Consider the following 19,373-nt stretch of genomic DNA (forward strand, 5'->3'; position numbering starts at 1 on the left):
CACGCGGCAGACACTGAAGCAGTCTCAGGGCAAGAGGCCATGCCCTGCAGGGGAGGCAGCCGCTGCTGTGGGACCTAGACCGCCGGCAAGGTCCCTCTACATCCGTCTGCCCAATGGGCATGGGTCAGCTTAGACCCTCCCACTGCACACTGGCTCCTTGAGGGAGAACTGTCTGCTCAGAAGTTCCCAGTGAACAAGCAAAGGTATGCGGGGAGGAAGGTGTACGGGAGGGCCACCTGTGAGCCTCTTTAAGCATCTCCATTTACTGGCTGTGCCAGACTTGGGAGCTCACAGGAGAAAAATGCCCCGGCAGACACTGAAACCCCTCCGCACGGTGCAGAGCGGCACAGCTCGTGGCCGGGGCGTGCCGTGCCCCTGAGGATGGTCTCCTGCCAGAGCTGCTGCCCAGGGCCTGGCCGGGACCCCAGTTGCCACCCAGGCTGATGGCCATCCTGGGAGCAGCTCAACCCTGCCCCATCTCTGGCCAATACCTGCATCGTCTGAGTGGGTGTCTGAGGACAGCGGCTCATCCGGAGAAGCCTGGTCTGTCCCGGTGGCCAAAGGGCTTCCCGGCTGGGCATCTTCCAGAATCAGTGTCTCCTGCTTGGAGATGCTCTTTAAGCATCTCCATTTACTGGCTGTGCCAGACTTGGGAGCTCACAGGAGAAAAATGCCCCGGCAGACACTGAAACCCCTCCGCACGGTGCAGAGCGGCACAGCTCGTGGCCGGGGCGTGCCGTGCCCCTGAGGATGGTCTCCTGCCAGAGCTGCTGCCCAGGGCCTGGCCGGGACCCCAGTTGCCACCCAGGCTGATGGCCATCCTGGGAGCAGCTCAACCCTGCCCCATCTCTGGCCAATACCTGCATCGTCTGAGTGGGTGTCTGAGGACAGCGGCTCATCCGGAGAAGCCTGGTCTGTCCCGGTGGCCAAAGGGCTTCCCGGCTGGGCATCTTCCAGAATCAGTGTCTCCTGCTTGGGAGTGGACGGTTCACTCTGTGCAGCTCGGGGCCGTCCGTCAGGGCCGCACGCTTTGTTTTCAGCATCTGCAAAGAAATTCTGCTGTCAGCCAAGCTTGCCTGCCCTCCCTCCCTATGCGCTTTCATTCCTGCCACGTGCCTTCCCAGGCCCAGGTGTGGTACCATCCGCGTCCCCGTGCCCCGGGCGTCCCTAGCCACACCGTATTCCTAAGGTGGCCCCGAGCATCACGACGCCCTTCGGCCCCTGCGCCGCGTACCACGGCCTGCCTGTGCCCTCTCACCCCACCTGTGGGAGACCGCACCCACGTCCTACGCCTGCACACTGCCCGGTTGCTTGCTTTGGTCAGTAGGATGTCAGCAGTATTGATGTGGCAGCAGCTTCCAGGGTTTGCACACTCCTGCCGGCTCCTCCCGTGTCCCCCTAACCTGCGCCCTGAGGACACACCCGTCCAGCCAGCTGGGGGTGAGAGACACGTGGGGCAAAGCCAAAGTCAACCCAGGCAGGTGACAAGACACGGCCCCCCAGGTGCTGGGGTTGTTTGTTACATGGCATTATCGTGGCTGCAGATGACAGATTCGCCTCTGCACCCACCACCCCCCTGGGTCCCCCATTATGCTCACATTTCTCAATCACCCTTTGTGTGCCTGGAGCCACGCAACCCCGGGAAGGCAGCGAGTAATAAGATACGACCCTTGCCCCCGGTGGCTCACGAGCCGAGAAATGGGGGCACCACCAAGGACTGGTGTGTGGACAGGCGGCCACCTCAGAAGGATGACACGCGGCTCCCAGCAGGGCTGACAGAAGCACCTCGGCTCCCCTTACTTGGGGCTCAGCTGCTGGAGCCTTTGAGGGTCTGTCCCTCCACTGATGTCACCCCAGGGTCACTCTTACTGATGAGGAGCCCAGTGCTTGGGAGCTAATAACTGGTCCGGGCCATAGTCACAGGGGGCAGGTCCAGGCTAGGAGACTCAGCAGCTGATAAAAATGCCCCCCTGTGACACACAGGTCACACACAGCCCCCTGTGCGGCCCCATAAGTCCCCACAGCAGGTTCACTGAGGCCACCACGGCAGAGAGCAGTGTGACCCGCACACGTTCACAGGGCCAGGAGGCTGCAGTGTGGACTCGGGCCTCGCCCGGACCTGGCAGAACTTCGTCCCATCACGGCCTCCATCACGGCGGGGGAGGGGAGGACAGACGTATTTCTGAATCAGGGGCCCCCTCGCCCAGGGCAGTCCTGATCCCTCCCTGCTGTCCCTGTGTCCTTCAACTGTGTGTCCCTTCCACTCCCCAGAGTACCCTGCTTGGACACAAAGTATGCACCCCACCCACTGCAAACAGACGGGGTGTCTTGTGCCCACACAGCAACCATGTCTGGGCCCCGACCTCACCTATAAAATGGGGATAATAATTTCACTAGTTGCCTCACGGCACCGCTGTAAGAATTAAATAAACACAATGTGCCTGGCTTAAAGTAAACACTACACACAGGCTTACAATTGTCACTATTGCTGCTCACGATGACAGTTTGGATGGGGAGGAAGAGGGTGATAAGGTGACGGTCTGGCCAGGAGGCCCTGGCCACGTGCCCATGTGCCAACAACAGGCTCCCCCGACTGTGTCCTCCCCACGCGCAAGACTCATGCCAGGCTGCTGGCGTATGGCCCTCCGAGGGACGTGAGCTGTCATCATGTTCCCTCTGCTGGACATCTGTCTCCTCGGGGAAGGGCAGAAAAATCAGCCAAGCCAAGAGTCTGCAGACCTGGGGAGAGGACGGTCTCAGCTTTGCAGCCACGCCGCCCGACTGGGTGGCCGGCCAGGGGCCCACAACCTATTCCTAGACAGGGGCAGATATGTCAGGCTGTGTGGGGCATATGCCATAGGTTCTGTACGGCATTTTTGTCCTTGGTTTTTTAGTTTCACAAAAACCCTTTAAGTTTAAAAACCATTCTGAGCTTGGCCTTATGAAAATAGGCCCTGGGCCAGATGTGACCCAGAGCTATAGTTGGCCAACCGACCCCTGACCTCAGAAAAGACCGAGATGCAAGCCAAGAGAACCCAGTGGCCAAAACTAGACGCCACAAAACTCAAAACTACAGGCTCAGAGCCTTTCTCCTGACTGGTTTCCTCACACCGGACACCCCGTTGTGACAACCTCGGCCACCAGCTTACTTGGCCCTTGTGTCAGAGAATGGAGAGGACAGCCACACTGACGCGGGTGTGGCTGCTGCCAGATGTGTGCTCCGCGAGGACCGGCTCAGGTGAACAGCAGTGCGTCAGGTGAGGCTGCCGCCGCTGTTTCTGGATGGCAACACCGAACCTTAGAAGGCGTTGTCCTTTTGTGGCCACGACTGTCATTAACAACAGTGACCTCTCCATCATCATCAACAAAAACAAGAAGCGTGGAAAGGTCTCCAGCCTTTCGCCCGACTCAGCAGTCTCCACACCAACACTCTGCCCCAGAATTCCTCTTTCACAGCCTCGCGGACGCACAGGACTTCTCTGGGCTGTGCTCTGAGCTCCAGCTCATAATCTTGTTCAATGAAAAGTTATAGTTCCCAAAATAGCCCTGGTGGCAGGGCCGTTGCTAAGAAACGCTGCTTGGGGTGGGGGAGCTGTGGGCGCCGGTCTTCTGCTCCTCTCGCTGTACAGTCGGCCCTCCCTCCTGCCCGTTTCCCACCGCTGCCTTTCCCCTTCCGAGGGCCGCAAAGGGGAGCAGTCGGCCAAGCCTGTGTTACGTATGGAGTAGCCACAGTGACAGGGAACGTGCCACAAACACACATGCATGCAGACATACACTCACACACTGCCCCAGCATGCCTGCAGCACAGAAACCGGACAGACTGACTGGCCACTGCCCAATTCCCTCAAGGAAAGACCCCTCGTCTCTCTCAGGTCGCTGAACACGCACCAGGCTAACAGCTCTGTCATTCTTACATCCACCGACGGAGTCTGAAACGCCTGGAATTATTTAAGAAAATGCCAAGTGGCACACACAGGAAGGTGGAGGAACATCATCCACAGGATCTGGTGTAGGGACACCTGCCGGCTCCAGTCCTCTCTCGTTGCATTTGGGTGGCGCCGGGAGGAGAGAGGCTGGCGGGCTGGTCAGCTGTCACTTGTCACATGTGTCAGAGGAGGAGGGCAACAGCAGTGAAGACAGGGAGAGGGGAAAGGGTCACCTCCTCTGTCCCCACGCAGACCCGGTCTCATCGCACTCCTACAACCGCACCAACAGCCCCTCCTGGGTCCTGCGCGTAGCAGGCTTCCAGGACTGAGAGCAGAGGGCAGATCACAGTGCTCCATAAATGCAGGTGGGAACAGGCTCATAAAATCACCCCCGAGAGGGTGGAGGGCATGCTATCCCAGGTCAGCTCCCACTGTCACGCTGCTGACTGCTTTGTGGGCCAACTCCAGGGTGACCGGCGTGTGTGTCTGTGCACACTGTGTGTGTGTGTGTGTGTGTGTGTGCGCACGTGTGTGCAGGAAGAGAGCCTTCCTGGGGTTCGTCCAGGGCCAGCTCCGCTGAAGTGTGAGCTCCTGGGGCTGCTAAGCACTCCAGGCAGTTCTGGGAGGGTCTGTGGCCCCAGCCCGTGGGGGCCTCTCTGGCCCCTCCCTCACGGTCACCCACTCAGCCTCCCAGGCCCCCGCCCTGTGTATTATGTTGGTGACAGCGCGGCCACAGGCACAGTGTGGGGACAGCCGGCCACAGGGGGCGTTCCTGGCTGCAGGGATGTCTGCCTGGCTGGGAGCAGGTGCTGACAGCTGAGGAAGGTTCCTTAACCCAAACCAGGAAACCGCAGCTACCTCCTGGGACGCCTCACACCACAGCCACACCAGCCCAAGGCCTGCGTTCCCACTCGGAATTCCCACCCGGGAGCCTCAGTGCTCACTTCCTCTCCCTCCTGGGCTCAGGGCACCACAGAACCCTACCAACCCAGCAGGACCCCTGGTGTCTCAACACAAGGACAAATTAGGGGTACACAGGACCTGACATCGAACTTGACTTTGCCCCCAATGACAAATGTCATTTTCTGAGCAAGCGCACGACAGAAACAATAGTGCAAGGAAGTTTGTCTCCCAGGAACCTGCTGCCAAAGGTTTCCGTGCGTCCTGTGATGTCACGGGTCATTAGAGGTGACACACACAGCAAAGAATTCAAGCAGTGCAAGGTCAACGTCCTCTCCTCCCCTCCCTGACCCCAGGTCCCTTCCCAGAGCATTTAAACTAAGAGTGGCTTAGATGAGCCTTGTGCACAGCGAACCGAGAGCCAGGCTGTTTCAGTCCTGCCGCCTTCCGGCCCCACTCAAACATCGCCTCCGTGGCCCCGAGCCAGCCAGGTCCCGCCTCACGTTCTTAGACGCTACCTGCCTTTCCTTCACCGTACTCATTGCAGCTGTGACTTTATATTTATTTGTGGGATGGGGTCATGTTTGTCCCCCTGGACTATGAGATCTGGGAGGATGGTGTTTGGCTCCCCTGTACCCTCACAGCTAACACAGACCCTGCACCCAGCAGGTGTGCAGTAGGTAATGCCAATTATAACGTGCGTTTTCGACTCTTACGGAAAGAGACTGCATCTCAGGCCCCTCCAGTTCCTGGTGCGTAATCACTTAGCCAGAGAGAAAGAGTCATCTGAAGGAGGAGCTAGCAACCAACAACACCCTGAGGGCCAAACCCAGCCCACCACGTGTTCTGTGGGGCCCAAGCTGAGAATCGAGTCCACGTCTTTATGTGGCTGAGAGAAATCAAAATGTAATAGTTCATGACACATGAGAGTTGTACCAAATTCAAATTTCAATGTCCACAAATGCAGTTCAGTAGGAGCACAGCCATGCCAACACTATCCGTGTGGTCTGCTGCCGCCGCTCCCTGGCAGAGTCCTGTCACAGAGTAACTCCTGTGTGTTACTCCTCACAGACGCCTCCTCACCCCCAAATCCTAAACTACACGCTGTCTGATCCTTCCAGAAAAGGGGCGCTGACCCCGTCTACCTGGAGTGAGGCAGCTCCATCACACACACGGAGGCCAGGAGCACAGCCTCCGGTCACCCTGACACCTCGGCTGCTGCCACGTGTCAGTCCCCGGGACTCTGTCCTCAGCCCGCCAGACAAAATCATTTGACAAAGACAGACAGACGGGCCTTCTCGTAGACGGTCTCCCTTCCATTATTTCTCCATCCCTTTACTTTGGACAGGAATCAAACCCACATCTTTATTTACTCGTCATTCATCAGCGATCGTGGTTTCTATCATAGGTGATAAACAGGCCTTAGTCCTGTTTCTATTTCCCGTTCCCTTCTCCAAGATCCAAAGTAAGTTTTGTCGGCAACATATTCGAAATGCCCCGTGTGAAGCTTTGTTGTCCCATCCAAATTAAAATGGTCGAGATTTCTATCTCAGCAATGACAGTCCCCCAAGTGGGGTGCAAGTCAGAACAGCAGGTTCAATGCCTGAGCCCCTCAGGGCTGGACACCAAGCTGTTCTTTCACAGGCAAAGTTGGATTGTCAATCGTAAGCAATTGTCCACGTAGGTTTCCCCGGAAAATAGCATCATACAAATACTTCGCTCTTTGAATCTAAAGAAATGACGACCGAGGCTTAGCCCACACTGGGTCTGTGAACAGACAGACCCTGCCAGAGCCAGAACACTTTATAAAGCTGCCCTCACTGACTTCACGAGCTCCCTTCCTGATTGCTGACACGTGGGGCAGTTAGAGACACCACTAATAGTTTAAGGCTGAACTGGGAGATTGGAATTTCATCTATTCACACCCCTTCCAGGAATGGGCCCCGAGAGGCCAGGTTCCTTCAATCAGGAGGATGAGTGTGGTCCATCTCCTGAGAGGCTGGTCAGCGGCGGTGAGGCCCCGTCACCAAGCGGAGGGGAGCCCGAGAACCAGAAAGCACGTCAGGACCCAGGTCCCATGCCTCACGCCTCACGCTATCACCGAGAGAGAGGAAGACAGGAACTCAGGCACTTCGTGAATTGTCCTGGAGATGATAACGTGCTTCTCAAAGATGCACGCAAAGGAGGCCACCTGGCAGACGCCATCGGGATGAAGGTCTCGGATCAGAGTCTGGGCAGCGGCCGGACCCTCCGGCTGTGTGACCCGGGGCAGCTGCCTCCCAGGCCCCCACCTTCATTATCTGCCAACGGGGTGGTAAGGGCGTGCGCAGTCCCGAGGATACTGCGAGGACGAAAGGGAGAAGGTGGGTGCGACGCCCAGCGCAGCCCCCGGATTATAATCAATGGTCAATAAATGGGAGCAGTCGCTGTGGGTGGCAGTAAAAATAACTTGCCCAAATCAAGGATTAAAAAGTGAGTATGAAACGAGTAGAAGCCACTGCCCCCACTTCAGGGGAACCAGGACTAACCACCAGCTTCATCCACACCCAGCCCAGCGGGAAGCAGTTACACGCTCCCAGAGACGATGGCGGCCCTTAGCTCTGCACCCCAGGAGAGAGGTGGCCTGAAAGTCACTGAGGGGTTCTCCGAGGCCCCGGGCTGAGGCCATGGAGCAGGACTCAGGAACTTCTCCAAGCGTGGAGGCCCCACGCAGGTCCAGCCTCCACATGCAGACCCCGGACTCCTCCAATTTCCATTCGGTCCTGGCGGGCTTCCTGGGCCCAGGAGAGACACCAGGGCTGTGCTCCCGGGCCACGCCACGCCCTGCCCCCTGCCCACCGTGGAGGCCATCCCACTTACCCTGCTCCATCATCTCCAGCAGCCCCTTCTTGATAAGCTCCTCGCGACCTTGTCTGCCGGCCATCTTCTTCTCCAAAGCTGCACAAACACAAACGGTCAGGTGAGTCAGGGCGGGGGGCAGCCAATGCCGTCGTCCAGTTCGCAGAAGAGACAGGAGGCGGCAGGTGACGGCAGGGTGAGGGGCCTGGTCCATGGGGAGGGGTGTGTTCAGGAACCCCAACCTTTCCCACTGAGCAATCTGCCAAGCGTTGCACATAAAGCTTGGTCAAAAGGAAACACATCGCCTGTTTAAAACGGTCATTTCCATGATTCATCTGAAAAGCAATGCCTCGAATGACACCCTTCTCTCGGCTGGCTCCTACGCTCCACCAAATGCTCTGTAATTTCCCTGCCCCCAGCACCCTGGGGCACTTTTCTGCGGTCCTATTATCGTTTGCAAAGTACATCCTGACCACTCTTTATGTCTGTTCACGGTTCAGCCTCTGTTCAGCCATCTCACCAAGCCGTCCCTCCCAGGTTAACACTTTCAAAGAATTCACCAGACCAACAGGAGGGAGGAGGCCGGGCCCCCACACGCTTCCAGCCTCCCCACCCCAGAGCCAAGCCCTCACAACCCACCGTGTTCTCCCTGCCTCTTCCCTCACCGTGGGTGTGGGGCTCACTTTCAAGGACAATCTCCTTCTTTTCTCTAATTGTCCAGAAAATGATTTGCCTATAGGGGAACCCACTTTCTAAATACAAACCTATGGAATCCTCGGACCCTTTCTTTGAAAGATGCAGACAGAGAGCTGGCCGTTAAGCCTGGACCACAAAGAGCCTAGGGGTCACCGTGTGTGCAAGCACTCTGCCCGTGCGGCTGCCGTGGGGACAACACAGAGCTGGCCCACCTGTCAGAGCTTAATGTCTAGAAACAGATGACAAACAGGCAATGACAATGAAGTTGTTTAATTTGTTCAAAATTATTTACTAAGCACCTACTATGTGCCAAGTGCTGAGCAAGTGCTGGGGGGGGTCACTAGGGAGCAGAACCAACTCAGCCCCCCTTCAGGGAGCGTGGGCTCAAGAGGGGGTGGTGCAGGCAGTGATAACGAGATGACTCAATTGATTAATACTAGTAAAGCATTTACCGAGCACCTACTGTGTGCCAGGCACAGAGGAGCCAAACAGGCATGGCCTCTGCCTGCCGACCAGTGCATGGGGCAGGGGAGAGGACAAACATGTATAGTCAGGCAGGTGGAATCCACCAGAACCGGCGGGCACTGGGGGCAGGGGGCCCTCAGGCTTCCCTGAGCTTTTTGCGCTGAGGGTAACGGACGGAGGGCGCTAACCCAGACGGATCAGGCAGAGGACAGTCAGGGCAAAGGGGACAGAACTCCTTTCTCTAGTCCCATGTCCAGGTGCCTGAAGCGTGGTGGATAAAACTGAGAAACTGAACTCTGACTTGGGGAGGTGCGAGGAGAGACGCTGCAGTCCACTCTAGAAACAGGGACAGCAGAATGGGGGGCAGGGGCCTGAGAAATGGGGGACCCCCATTGCCCACCAGCATTGGGTGGTGTTCACGGGGGCCGGCTCCATGCAGGATGTCACCTGCTCTGACTCGTGGTCTTCCCAACGACCTGAAGATGTAGCTGTGAGGGTCTCCTGTCCTCATCTCAGGGGACACTGGCCCCACCCCTCGAGCCACCCCCCGACCCCAGCAGATATGAGCTCAGATGACACTTCCCAAACTGCAGGCTTCTGAGAACCAGCCTGATGGTGGTACCCGACCCGCGCCCACCTGAACCACTGTTTCCTTCAGTTTTTCCTTTAACTCATCTGTTTTTATTCCATCTCATCTTAACCAATGACGCCTGTGAAATTAGGGATCTGAGATGCTGAAATAAGTGACATCCCACACTTCGGGGGGAAAGAATGGTTTACAATAAATAAGCAAAATGCAGTCCCGTTCCCAGGATTCCCACATGTTTGAATAAAGGGCCTGACAGTGGGGGTGCCTGCTCAAAGGTGGGGTGCTGCAGATAGCCCCAGGGGGTTCCCACAGCATCCTGAGCCCTCCCAGGCCACTTGCCCGCAGGGCACTGAGGAGGGCCCCGGAGGCATGGAGTGCGCACAGCACACAGCGCAACCCTCCATGGCTGAGGACACCGAGCCCAGAGTGTCACAGGCTCCCCTGCAGTCACAGAGGTCACCTGCTTTGGCCTCTTCAGCTTTTCACTGATGAGCAGACACGTCTTCCCCAGCTCAGCACCTCTGCATGGGCTGTTCCTACTGTTGCCATGCTTTTCCTTGCCTTCTCAAGGGGGCCGATTATGTCCCAGCTCCACGTCACGCCCTCACCTGGGGCTTCTCAGGCCACCTAACACAAGCAATGCCCACCCGCCCACGTCCTGCGCAGCACCAGAGTCGTGGCTGCCCCCCCGGCTGTGCACCGCTCCCTTTGCCGCCCAACTTCAGGGGACAGCTCTACGTGGGCAGGGCCGCCCTGTCTGCACTGCACCTGGCATACAGGACGTGCTCACCATCCACTGAACAGCAGTGTGTGCTCTGCTCTCGTTCCTGAAAAGGAGCATTACCCGTCAACCTCCTGGGTGGTTAAAAAGTAATTACGTGAAACATATCAAAAGTGCGTGTGAAGGACCTGCTGCTGCGATTAGCAGGTCCCCCATTGGCTTTGTCTCCGCCGTCCTCTGAGCTCTGGAGTCCGCACACCTCTTCAGAGCTGAGAGGGAAACAGGGACCCCAGGGACCGCCAGCAGCCACAGCCTGAGCTGGCACTTGCCGGGGCTGGTCCCCAGGGCCCAGAACTAATTCCACACCAGCAGCTCCCTCACTATTTCCAGCCACACCTAATAGGCATGTAGCCCAGCGCAAGGCCCGTGAGGGTGAAATGCTGTGTCCTCAGGGCTTTGCTTCTCAAGGCACCAACCTCCCCTGGAACCAAGGACACCCAGGACTCCTGTCATCCAGGAGCCAGACCCAAGCCAGATGTCAGGGCTCAAACCCCAGCTCCCTGACCTGCTGACTGCTTGGCTGGGAGTGACTTCCCCTCTCCAAGGCCGTTCCTGTCCCTGTGAGATGGGCAGGATCACAGTGACAGCACTGGCCACAGGGGAGGTTCTGGGTATTCCATTGGTTAGAAACGTGCTCAGTCGCTCTTTGCTATTATGGCCAGTTCTGCAGTTGTCACCACACATGTCCCCTGTCATTTAGTCTAATGGTCATAGCTCCTGGTGTAGTTGGCAAGGGGGCCGGGGCAGCGGGACAACCCGGCGCAACCGACGTCCCACAGAGCTGGGACTGGCAGGGTGTAAGGAAGCGGCCGACGGTGAGTGAGGGACCCTCCGGGGCCCTGTGGGGGGCGTTGGGACGGGAGTACCTCAGGGGGAGGAGTACCTCAGGGGGAGCCTCTTCAGGAAGAGCTCAGGGCTGGGCAGTGGCCGGCTCTGGCTTCCAGTGAGAAGAGACAGCTCGAGGTTCCAGGCCAAACGAAGGGCCTTGACCCTCTGAGTCACCCAGGGGGCTCTTTGGGGACAGCAAGACCCAGGACCAACTGCACCCGCATCTGGGGAAGGTTCCAGGTTCCAGGTGCCGGAGGGCTGGGTGCTTGTTACTCGAGGGGGTCAGCAAGGAGAGCTTGTTGCCAGCCAGGGTCTCGGCACAGCCCGGCTGTGAGCTGACTCGGAGCCCGCGTTTTCAACCAGGTCCTGGGTGACTTGGTGCCCAGCCCTTAGGGTGTGGGTGGTGAACGGGTTATGGTGCTGACCTGCTCCAGCCAGGTGAGACCTGGAAGGGCCAGTGGAGGGAGGTGACCCAGAGGAGGACGGGCGGTTCCTGGCCATCAGAGGCCACTGAGCGTAGCCTGCCCTCCTGGGTGGGGCCAGGAACACAATATTAGTCACAGAGAGCAGAGTGACAGTGACACCAGGCCCCCTCTCCCTAGTGCTCACCAGATGTCGTCTGCTTCAGTTTTTCATTTTTCTTTTTCCTCCATTTCCAGGGTTTGAAGATCCGGCCCAGGGTGGCCAGCTTGCTGTTCCTCCTCACGGGGGGAGTTCGAATCCCTGAGACCAGATACTCGGAACGCACTGGGGGGGTCGGGTCCATCTCATCTGTAAGACAAGAACCAAGGGAGGACTTAAGTGGTCACCAACCCTACACGGCTCCCCGGGGGGGCCAAGGTGACCCCACACACACCCTGAGGAGCCACCAGTGATTTTCCAAAGTCTGGGGATAAACAGGGTCCTCAGAGCAATGGAGACTCTCTGGGGCCCGTTCCAACCAGGTGGCCCATGGGTGGCCCTGGCCAGCTCATAAGGGTGTGCATTCATTTCCCTTCTGTGCAGACCCTCCCTCCTGCACCCCTCTCACAGCCCGCAGGACGCCCTCACCCAACTCTGCCTTAGGCCACAGCGATTTAAGACTTTCCCACCCCAGGACCTTTGCTCGTGCTATGCCCTCCACCTGTGCTGCTCTCCTTTGTCAGCTTCTTCTTTGCCCTGTAAACTTCAGCTACTCGGCCGAATCTGACTTCCTTCAGGATGTCCCTTCTCCCCCGTCCAGATGAGGTCCAGCCCCCGCCCCCTGCTCCTGATGCTACTCGTGTGGGCGCCAAGGGACTGCCATGATCCCAGGCGCCACCCCTCCCGTTCAGCTGCCGGCTCTGCTCCTCAGTGAACAGCTGCAGGTGACTGAGTCCATGAATGGACAGAGCAAAGCAGCTCCCTTTGGATCCCTTCCTTGCTCAGAAAACGAGACCATTTTGTTCACTCTGTGGGGTGCAGAAAGATGGCGTCTGAGGAAGCGCATGGTACCGCTGCTTGTCCTACAGGAGCGCGATAGCAACCTACATGCCCCTCGCCAGGGCCCTGGCTAAGTCACCGTCCTTCCTCTCAATGACCCGTGTGCAGAGGTGGGAAAGAATAAAGCAGATGGGTGTGTGCAGACCAGCAACCTAAAATCGCTAAGTCAAAACAGCCGCACTCAAAGTCACACACGTGCCGCCAGTGGCCAAAAGGGGGCCGTGCACAATGACAGACTGTCGTATGCAGAGGAAAACGTCTGCGGGGCCCCTAACAGAGGGGAAGCCCTGGCCGTTGGGGGACTGGGCTTCACCATAGGCCGTATGTGATGTGTGCTGTTTTAAGAAATAACATTAGAACGGAAAACAATGGAACCAACAGAACGGTGTGTGAAAGAGCAGCGCTGTCCCCAGCAGCTCACCCCGGACCCCCACCTGATGGGCAAAGCCTAGATCTGAGTTCAGGCCATCACCGTGGGAGGACTGAGAAAAAAATGCCCAAGTGGCCCCAAACCCCTCCTGGGACAGGGAAGACATGTCTCTTCCAGCAGTGATGAGGACCTGAGTCCCCTGCAGGCTCTCAGATTTAACCCCCAGTGTCACTTGGGTGGAAGTCTGTATACCTGGAAGGAGGCGGCCAGCAGTCAGAGGGACCGGGGACCTGTGATGGGCTGGGAACCATCAGACCCAGCCCAACCTGTCATGTGACAGGTGTTATTTTACCCTCACAGTGAATCTATGGGGATAGAGACTGTGTTGTGTCCATTTCACAGACAAGCGCACTGAGGCCCCGAGCAGTGAGCCATTTGGTCGACTGTCACAGCGAGAGGAATGCTGAGGTGGGGCATGACGCCAAGAGCAGCCTGACTCCACAGACCCCTCTCGAATCTCTAAGCTGCTTCTAGAGTGACCGTATAAATTTGTCACCCAGGGCAGGACACAAATGATGGGACACCAAGAGAAGAGGCATCAGCCGGAGCAGCCCAGGCCAGCCGGGGTACGGCCCACGCTCTTTCTGTTACTACCTGAGCTTTAACTGGGTCCCAGGGCTGCGTCCCAGGTGTCCACAGAGCAACCCCGGGTGGGAGGCCTTTATCCGGGATGAGTCCAGGGCATCTTACTTCAGAACTTGTCCCTGAAGGCTCAGCCACCAATAAGGCGCCAAAGGCAACAGCATTCTCCATCTTGTTTTCAGCTATAACCCTGGCACCCAGGAGGGGCCCAGGACATGCAGGTCAGGGAGTGATGGAGCCGGGGAGGTGCTGGGCACATGTCCCTCCTGCCATCGTCTCCCCAGCTCCACACTCCAGGCAGGCGGGAGGTAGCCGGGTCCTTCTCTTCCCAGAAGCAGCGTTTTCCACGTTATCTTCTCCTTTCCTTCCTCCGCCCACGGCTGCCAGATGGAGTGGAACTGCCAGTGCCACCAGTGTTCCCAGGAAAGCTGGCTGTCCTGGAGGCATTTCTGGCACAATGGGAAAAGAACTGGCCAGGTCTCCCCAAGCCTTGGGGCTCATTTGAAAAGAGAGATGAAGGTCCCCAGGGATGAGCATGGGGACGATGGAGCATTGTTATTGCTTTCTTCATACCTCACCTAGTTTCACAAAGAATGGGTGGCAGTTACCAGAAACACACAAACCCAACAAGATAAAATGAGCATCTGAGGAAATCCAGAGGAAGAGCACCAGGACAGGACCACAGCTTCAGGGGGTTAAAGACCCCTGTGGGGGCCAGGGGAGGGCATCCATGTGGCTCTGAGCTTCCTAGCAGCCAAAGCAAAAGGGAGCAGCACAAAGAATACAAATCAGACTACAACCCACTCCATTTGCTGAGACCCTGGCCCAGGCCACCAGATGGGGGAAGAGCCAGGCCAAAAGCTGGAGGAAGAACACGGTGGGTAAGGACCACGGATGGGATGCAGCTGGGGAGGCAGGTAGGGGCTTCAACCTGGTTTAAAGTTCCACAGGGAGCCATGGGAGACCTTTAGCTTGAAAGGCCTGATTTGTTCATCCACCAAATATGCAATGTACTCGAGCAGAACAGACACCTTAGTCTGAGTGACTCCTCAGAAGGAGTCCCTGTCAGGGGAGGGCAAAGACCCACAAGCCCAGAGGTCTGAAGGGAGGATGCGTCCTCCCCCCTTGCCCCACCCCCACCCCCGCACTTCTCCGCCTCCCTCAGGTGGCTCAGGCCCAGGGCCAGGCCCAGGACGGCTTCTGAGGCTGTGACTTACAACCCAAGAACAAAAGGATCAGACATGCTGAGCGGCTCAGTGAAGGAGGTACTTACAAATGCCTGCAGGGCAGAAAGGGCTCACATGTGCCACCAACTGTGTGCTCGTCCAGTGAGCAACAGGTATGCGTGGGTCCTGCTGGGCACAGCATTGGTGGGTGTGAAAGTGGGCGGGCATATAGGAGAGTGGGGTGTGGGAATGTGTCTACGTGTGCACCATCGCGGTGGGTGTGTACGTACATGGTTGGGTGCATGTGCCCGTACGGGTGTGTCCACAGAGAGACGGGAGGCTGGGTGTGCTGCCGCGTCCCTCTATCTCCAGCCCTTGAACCTGAGTCTCTCTGGAGTTGCTGAAAAACCCCCTTCCTGCACTGGGGAGGACCGAGGTGTGAACACATTAGCAGGTCCCAAAAGTCTCCAAATAACACAGTGGTGCTAAGTTCCAGGGATACCTCTGCCGCCTGTGAGACATTAGCAGTTAATTAATGACAATGAGTCCCCACACATGCATAAGGAAGTGCAACAGAAAGCTACAAGGGGGTGTTGGGGGGGCCCTCCCTGGTTGCCAAGTGACGGATGGGGCAGGCTGAAGGTGCAGGCGCAAGTTCCCTCCTGTCTCTGGTCCCTTAGGTAACTCCAACCCTCTCCCAGTCCCCTCCCAGGCTCGGGGCAGTTGGTGCACTTGTCCCCTAGTATCCAACTGCACCTACCTCCCCCATCGATGGATCCCGCAAATGTAGAAGTCAGGCACTGTTCTAGAACAGGGCAGTGAGAGACACCAGTGCCGTGGCTGAGCTCACGGAGCTTACAGGCCAGTCTCCAGCCTGGCGCAGGGCCAACTCCTTCCTTCCATCCTACCTCCAGTCACTCTCAGATATCATCCTGAGATGTTTACTGTTGTCATCTTTCCCACCAGAACAAACAGGTGCCATGAGCACAAGAGCTGTGGCCGTCTTGTTCATTGCTGTCCCCGGCGCCCAGAAGGTGCTTCAATAAACACCTGCTCAACCTGAGAATCTGGGATGTAGAGCTGCTGCTGCTGAAGCCAGGATCTGGCCCCACCCATCTGACTTGAAAGTCCACCGCTTAGTGACACTGGGCATTTCTTCTATCCACTGACCTGTCCCTCTCGACAGACACCTTCCCCCCAAAACACAATGGACAGAAAGCCCCGCCTCATTGGGGGAGCAAGGTCAGGCACCAGGTGTCACATGCTGAGTAGCTGGCCCCTTAGGGAAGACAGACACCATCTGTCTCAGACAATGTTGGAATGTGATGTTTGCTTGTTTCATTCATTCATTCGCAAGCTCATTCATCAGGTATCAGCTGAGGCCCACTGGTGCCGGGACTGTTCTGAGTTTGAGACAGAGCAGTAAACATGATGGACATGCTGTCTCATGCTGCATGAAGCTCACCTGCTTGTGGAGGAGGAAGAAAACACATAAGGAAACAACGAGGTAGCTTCAGAATGTGACGTGAGCTATGTGTGAAAGAGACAAACAAGAAGCTGAGACATGGACCAACAGAGCAGGGATGCTATCTGTTCGGTGAGTCCTTCCTTGCCCCAAAGAATCCATCTGACAACACTTACTTAGTGACCATCTGCTGTGAACAAAACACCATGCCAGGCCTGAGGCAAAACGAAGAGGTGCTGGACACCCCCTGCCTGGTGGGCTCACTGACCACAGAGAAAACCACAGTGCAGGGACTCACCAGGAAAAAACAGGACAGAAGATGACAACTGCAGAGGAAGCAATTCTTCCTGCCTGGGGGTGGAAAATTACGAGAGGACTACTGGGGGTGGAGAGATGGTTGAATAGGGTCTTGGCGGTTGAGTAGGAGTTGAATACAAGGGGCAAATCCATAAAAGCACGACAGTACGTGGTGTTTGGAAACGGGGAATAACTCAGGGAAGTGAGATCTGAGGTGCCCAGTCTCTGAGGTTCAGAAACCCAGTAAAATGTCCACGTATAAAACTGGGATCCACGTAGAGATGCCAATTTTCTACGGTGCCGAGTAATGACCAACACATGCACACAAATATGCATACACAAAACTACCATCAATTATTATCACCACTGACTACAACTATTGGAAAGAATGTAATCTGAAAGTAAGAAGACAATCGTTTTAGTAAATACATGTTGATAAATGAAAACATAACAATGTTGTGTTGGCCGCAGTGTTCCTGATTTGCTCGCATCGGTCTGTGCACCTGAAAGTGAGAACTCAGGCTGGAGCTCAGAGTTTCCAGAATGGAGGAGATGGAGCTGAGCCTGGATGGGGCCGGCCAAGCAGAGCTGTGTGTGGCCGAGACAGGTGCCTCAAGGGCATGGGAATGGCTGGGGGACCTGGTGTGAGGGCAGCACTGTGGAAATGCTGAATGTCAGTGTGGATGGGAAACCGGGAACAAGGCCACAGGTGGGGTGGCCGTTGAGGGGACAGGGAGGTGAGGGCAGTGGGGCCAGCAGAGAGAGGACGGACGGATGCTGTTGAGACACAGCCCCGCTCAGGGCTGGGTGAGAAATCAGTGAGAGAGATTCACACACACGGAAGAATCTAGAAAACCAAGCTGTTTTGCTGTGACCGTCATCAGCGACAGCAGCGTCTGCTGAGCACTGCTGTGCGACAAGCTCTGCCTTGAGCCCCTCCCATGAATTAGCGTGTTCCATTCCCACCCGGACCCAGAAGGCAGGTCACTATTTCATCACCCACATTTCAAGGAGGAAAATGGAGGCACAGAGCTATGAAGGAAGGTTCCCACGTCATGCAGCTAAAGTGACAGTAGACGTGGCAGTGAGGACGTCTCCTCCAACAGCTCTTAGCCGAACCCCTCGTGAGACCCCACGGAGCAGGTGATAATCGCCCTGCTGTCAGGGGTACGGGGTGAGGGAGGGGGAACAGGGCTGGGGCAGAGATTATCATTAAGGCAACATCTACAGTGAAATCATGGCATTTGGGGTCAAAAGACCAATGGCTTCTGTCCAGGCTGTAGGATATGTAGATTGACGGCCACAGACAAACAAAGAGCTGGGTGTTTTAATAGACTCACCACAAGGTTGGGTCCAAACCTCTGAAACCAAATTTTCAAAATGAATTTTAATCTCCCAGATGGAAAAGTAGTCTTCATCTGACCTTCCCCACTCCTCCTGAAAAATGCTTGAGTGACGATGGAAGAGGACATTTGGGGAGCACTGATCAATATGAATGGAAGTAGGACCCCATTTGAAGCCCCTTCAGGAAGGAGGGAGACCATGCCACACAATGGCGCTGCTCATCACTGAGGAAGGAACTCGTCGCTGGTACGGATGGCGCAGGGAGGGATGCAGGAAGAAGGGGGGAAAGAACTCCTACGGCCCCATGGCTGCACTCCCCGGACCTTTGCAGGCTTTACCCTACAGCTCTGCGAGCACAGCCCTCAGAGCCCGTGATGGGTCACAGCCCCTGTGATGGAAACACTGTTGCCTTTCCAGCATGAGGAGCCCAGGACCTCAGCAGCACCCAGCACCGCGCCTAGTACGGCGGAGTGAAGGAACAAAAAAGTGCGTGAATAAACGAACGAGCAATTGAACCTGTGACACAAACGCTGAAGAGGAATCAGAATGCAGGTCAGTGGTGACTGACAACGACTTGGGGTCACCTCTGTGCCCCTTAAGAGGGGGACAATTGCAATTCTGAAGCAGCTACCAGGCCTCCTGCTGGCCCAGCATTTCTCCTGGCTGCCACCTAAGCATCCGTTACCCAGACGGCGTCTCCCTTCCCGCCCTTGCTCATTAGTCAAGGTGCTAAGAAACACAGAGAAGGAACTACAAGAGCCTGGCTATGAGCTTCACAGTGACTAACAGGCCCCTGGAATACTGTGAATCCAATCCTGCCTAAACGCAGGGGAACATTTTTGAATGTCCCAGGGGAGGCCACCAAATTCTCTAGCATGTTCATTCCAGGCCAAAAAAAAAAAGGACGAAAGAAAGAAAAAAACCCTAGGAGGCAGGGACTGTATTTCCAGCTCCATTTTACATTTAGGAAGTGGGGGTTCAGGGCAGGGAACCCAGGTGTGAAATCACACAGCTGGGCACTGGCTCCCAGGCTCTCTGATCTAAAGTTCACCATGTGGACATGGCGCCAGTGTTTCCCAAAGTGTGTTCCCTGGAACCCTCGCTTTCTGGATGAAAACAGTTGGGAAAACACTGTCTACACTAGAAGAGTCCCCTGAAGAGCCCTACCACTTCGTGTCACAGTAAAGGCTCTGAGAAGTGCCGCAGTACTGAATAGAAACAGCCTATTCAGCTGTTTAGCCAGCTTTTCCTAAACAGATGGATCAGGAAGCCCTATTTACACCTTGATGCCCAAACAGCAATAACCCCACAAAAGCCGTCCTGAGGAGTTTGAGCAATAAACCTGAGATTAAGCAGTCTGAGTGTGCTCCTGCTGAGTAGTGTTAATGACAATTTATTTTTGGAATATAGACGTCTCTTCCCCCATATCTGTATTCCACAGATACTAGGATTCTCTGTTCTCTGAGCAGAGGCTGGGCCTCACCATTTCCCAGGTCTCTAAGCTTCTTCCAGCCGTCGGAGGCCCCCCACACAGCGAGGACGCTGAAATTAGGACGCGGTAAATGGGCGTCGTCTATGCCTCTGACACCAGTGGAAAAATCAAGG

At 56.3% G+C, this 19,373-nt stretch overlaps 1 protein-coding gene across 4 annotated transcripts in view; it reads right to left on the reverse strand.

Moving 5' to 3' along the window:
* The window catches only part of PHACTR3 (phosphatase and actin regulator 3), a 166,363-nt gene that overhangs the window by 54,522 nt on the left and 92,468 nt on the right, over window positions 1-19,373 (reverse strand). For 2 of the 4 annotated variants that reach the window (XM_033094695.1, XM_033094692.1), the window contains exons 2-5: window positions 11,633-11,794; window positions 7,686-7,763; window positions 951-1,043; window positions 492-581 (exon numbers count right to left, since the gene is read on the reverse strand). In XM_033094695.1, the coding sequence (XP_032950586.1) occupies window positions 492-581; window positions 951-1,043; window positions 7,686-7,763; window positions 11,633-11,794 (423 nt within the window). Of the gene's footprint in view, window positions 1-491; window positions 582-860; window positions 1,044-7,685; window positions 7,764-11,632; window positions 11,795-19,373 lie in introns of all 4 variants that reach the window. The other 2 variants (XM_033094696.1, XM_033094693.1) reach the window with 1 other exon arrangement.

The sequence above is a fragment of the Rhinolophus ferrumequinum genome, chromosome 23 (genome assembly GCF_004115265.2).
Source record: "Rhinolophus ferrumequinum isolate MPI-CBG mRhiFer1 chromosome 23, mRhiFer1_v1.p, whole genome shotgun sequence".
NCBI lineage: Eukaryota > Metazoa > Chordata > Mammalia > Chiroptera > Rhinolophidae > Rhinolophus > Rhinolophus ferrumequinum.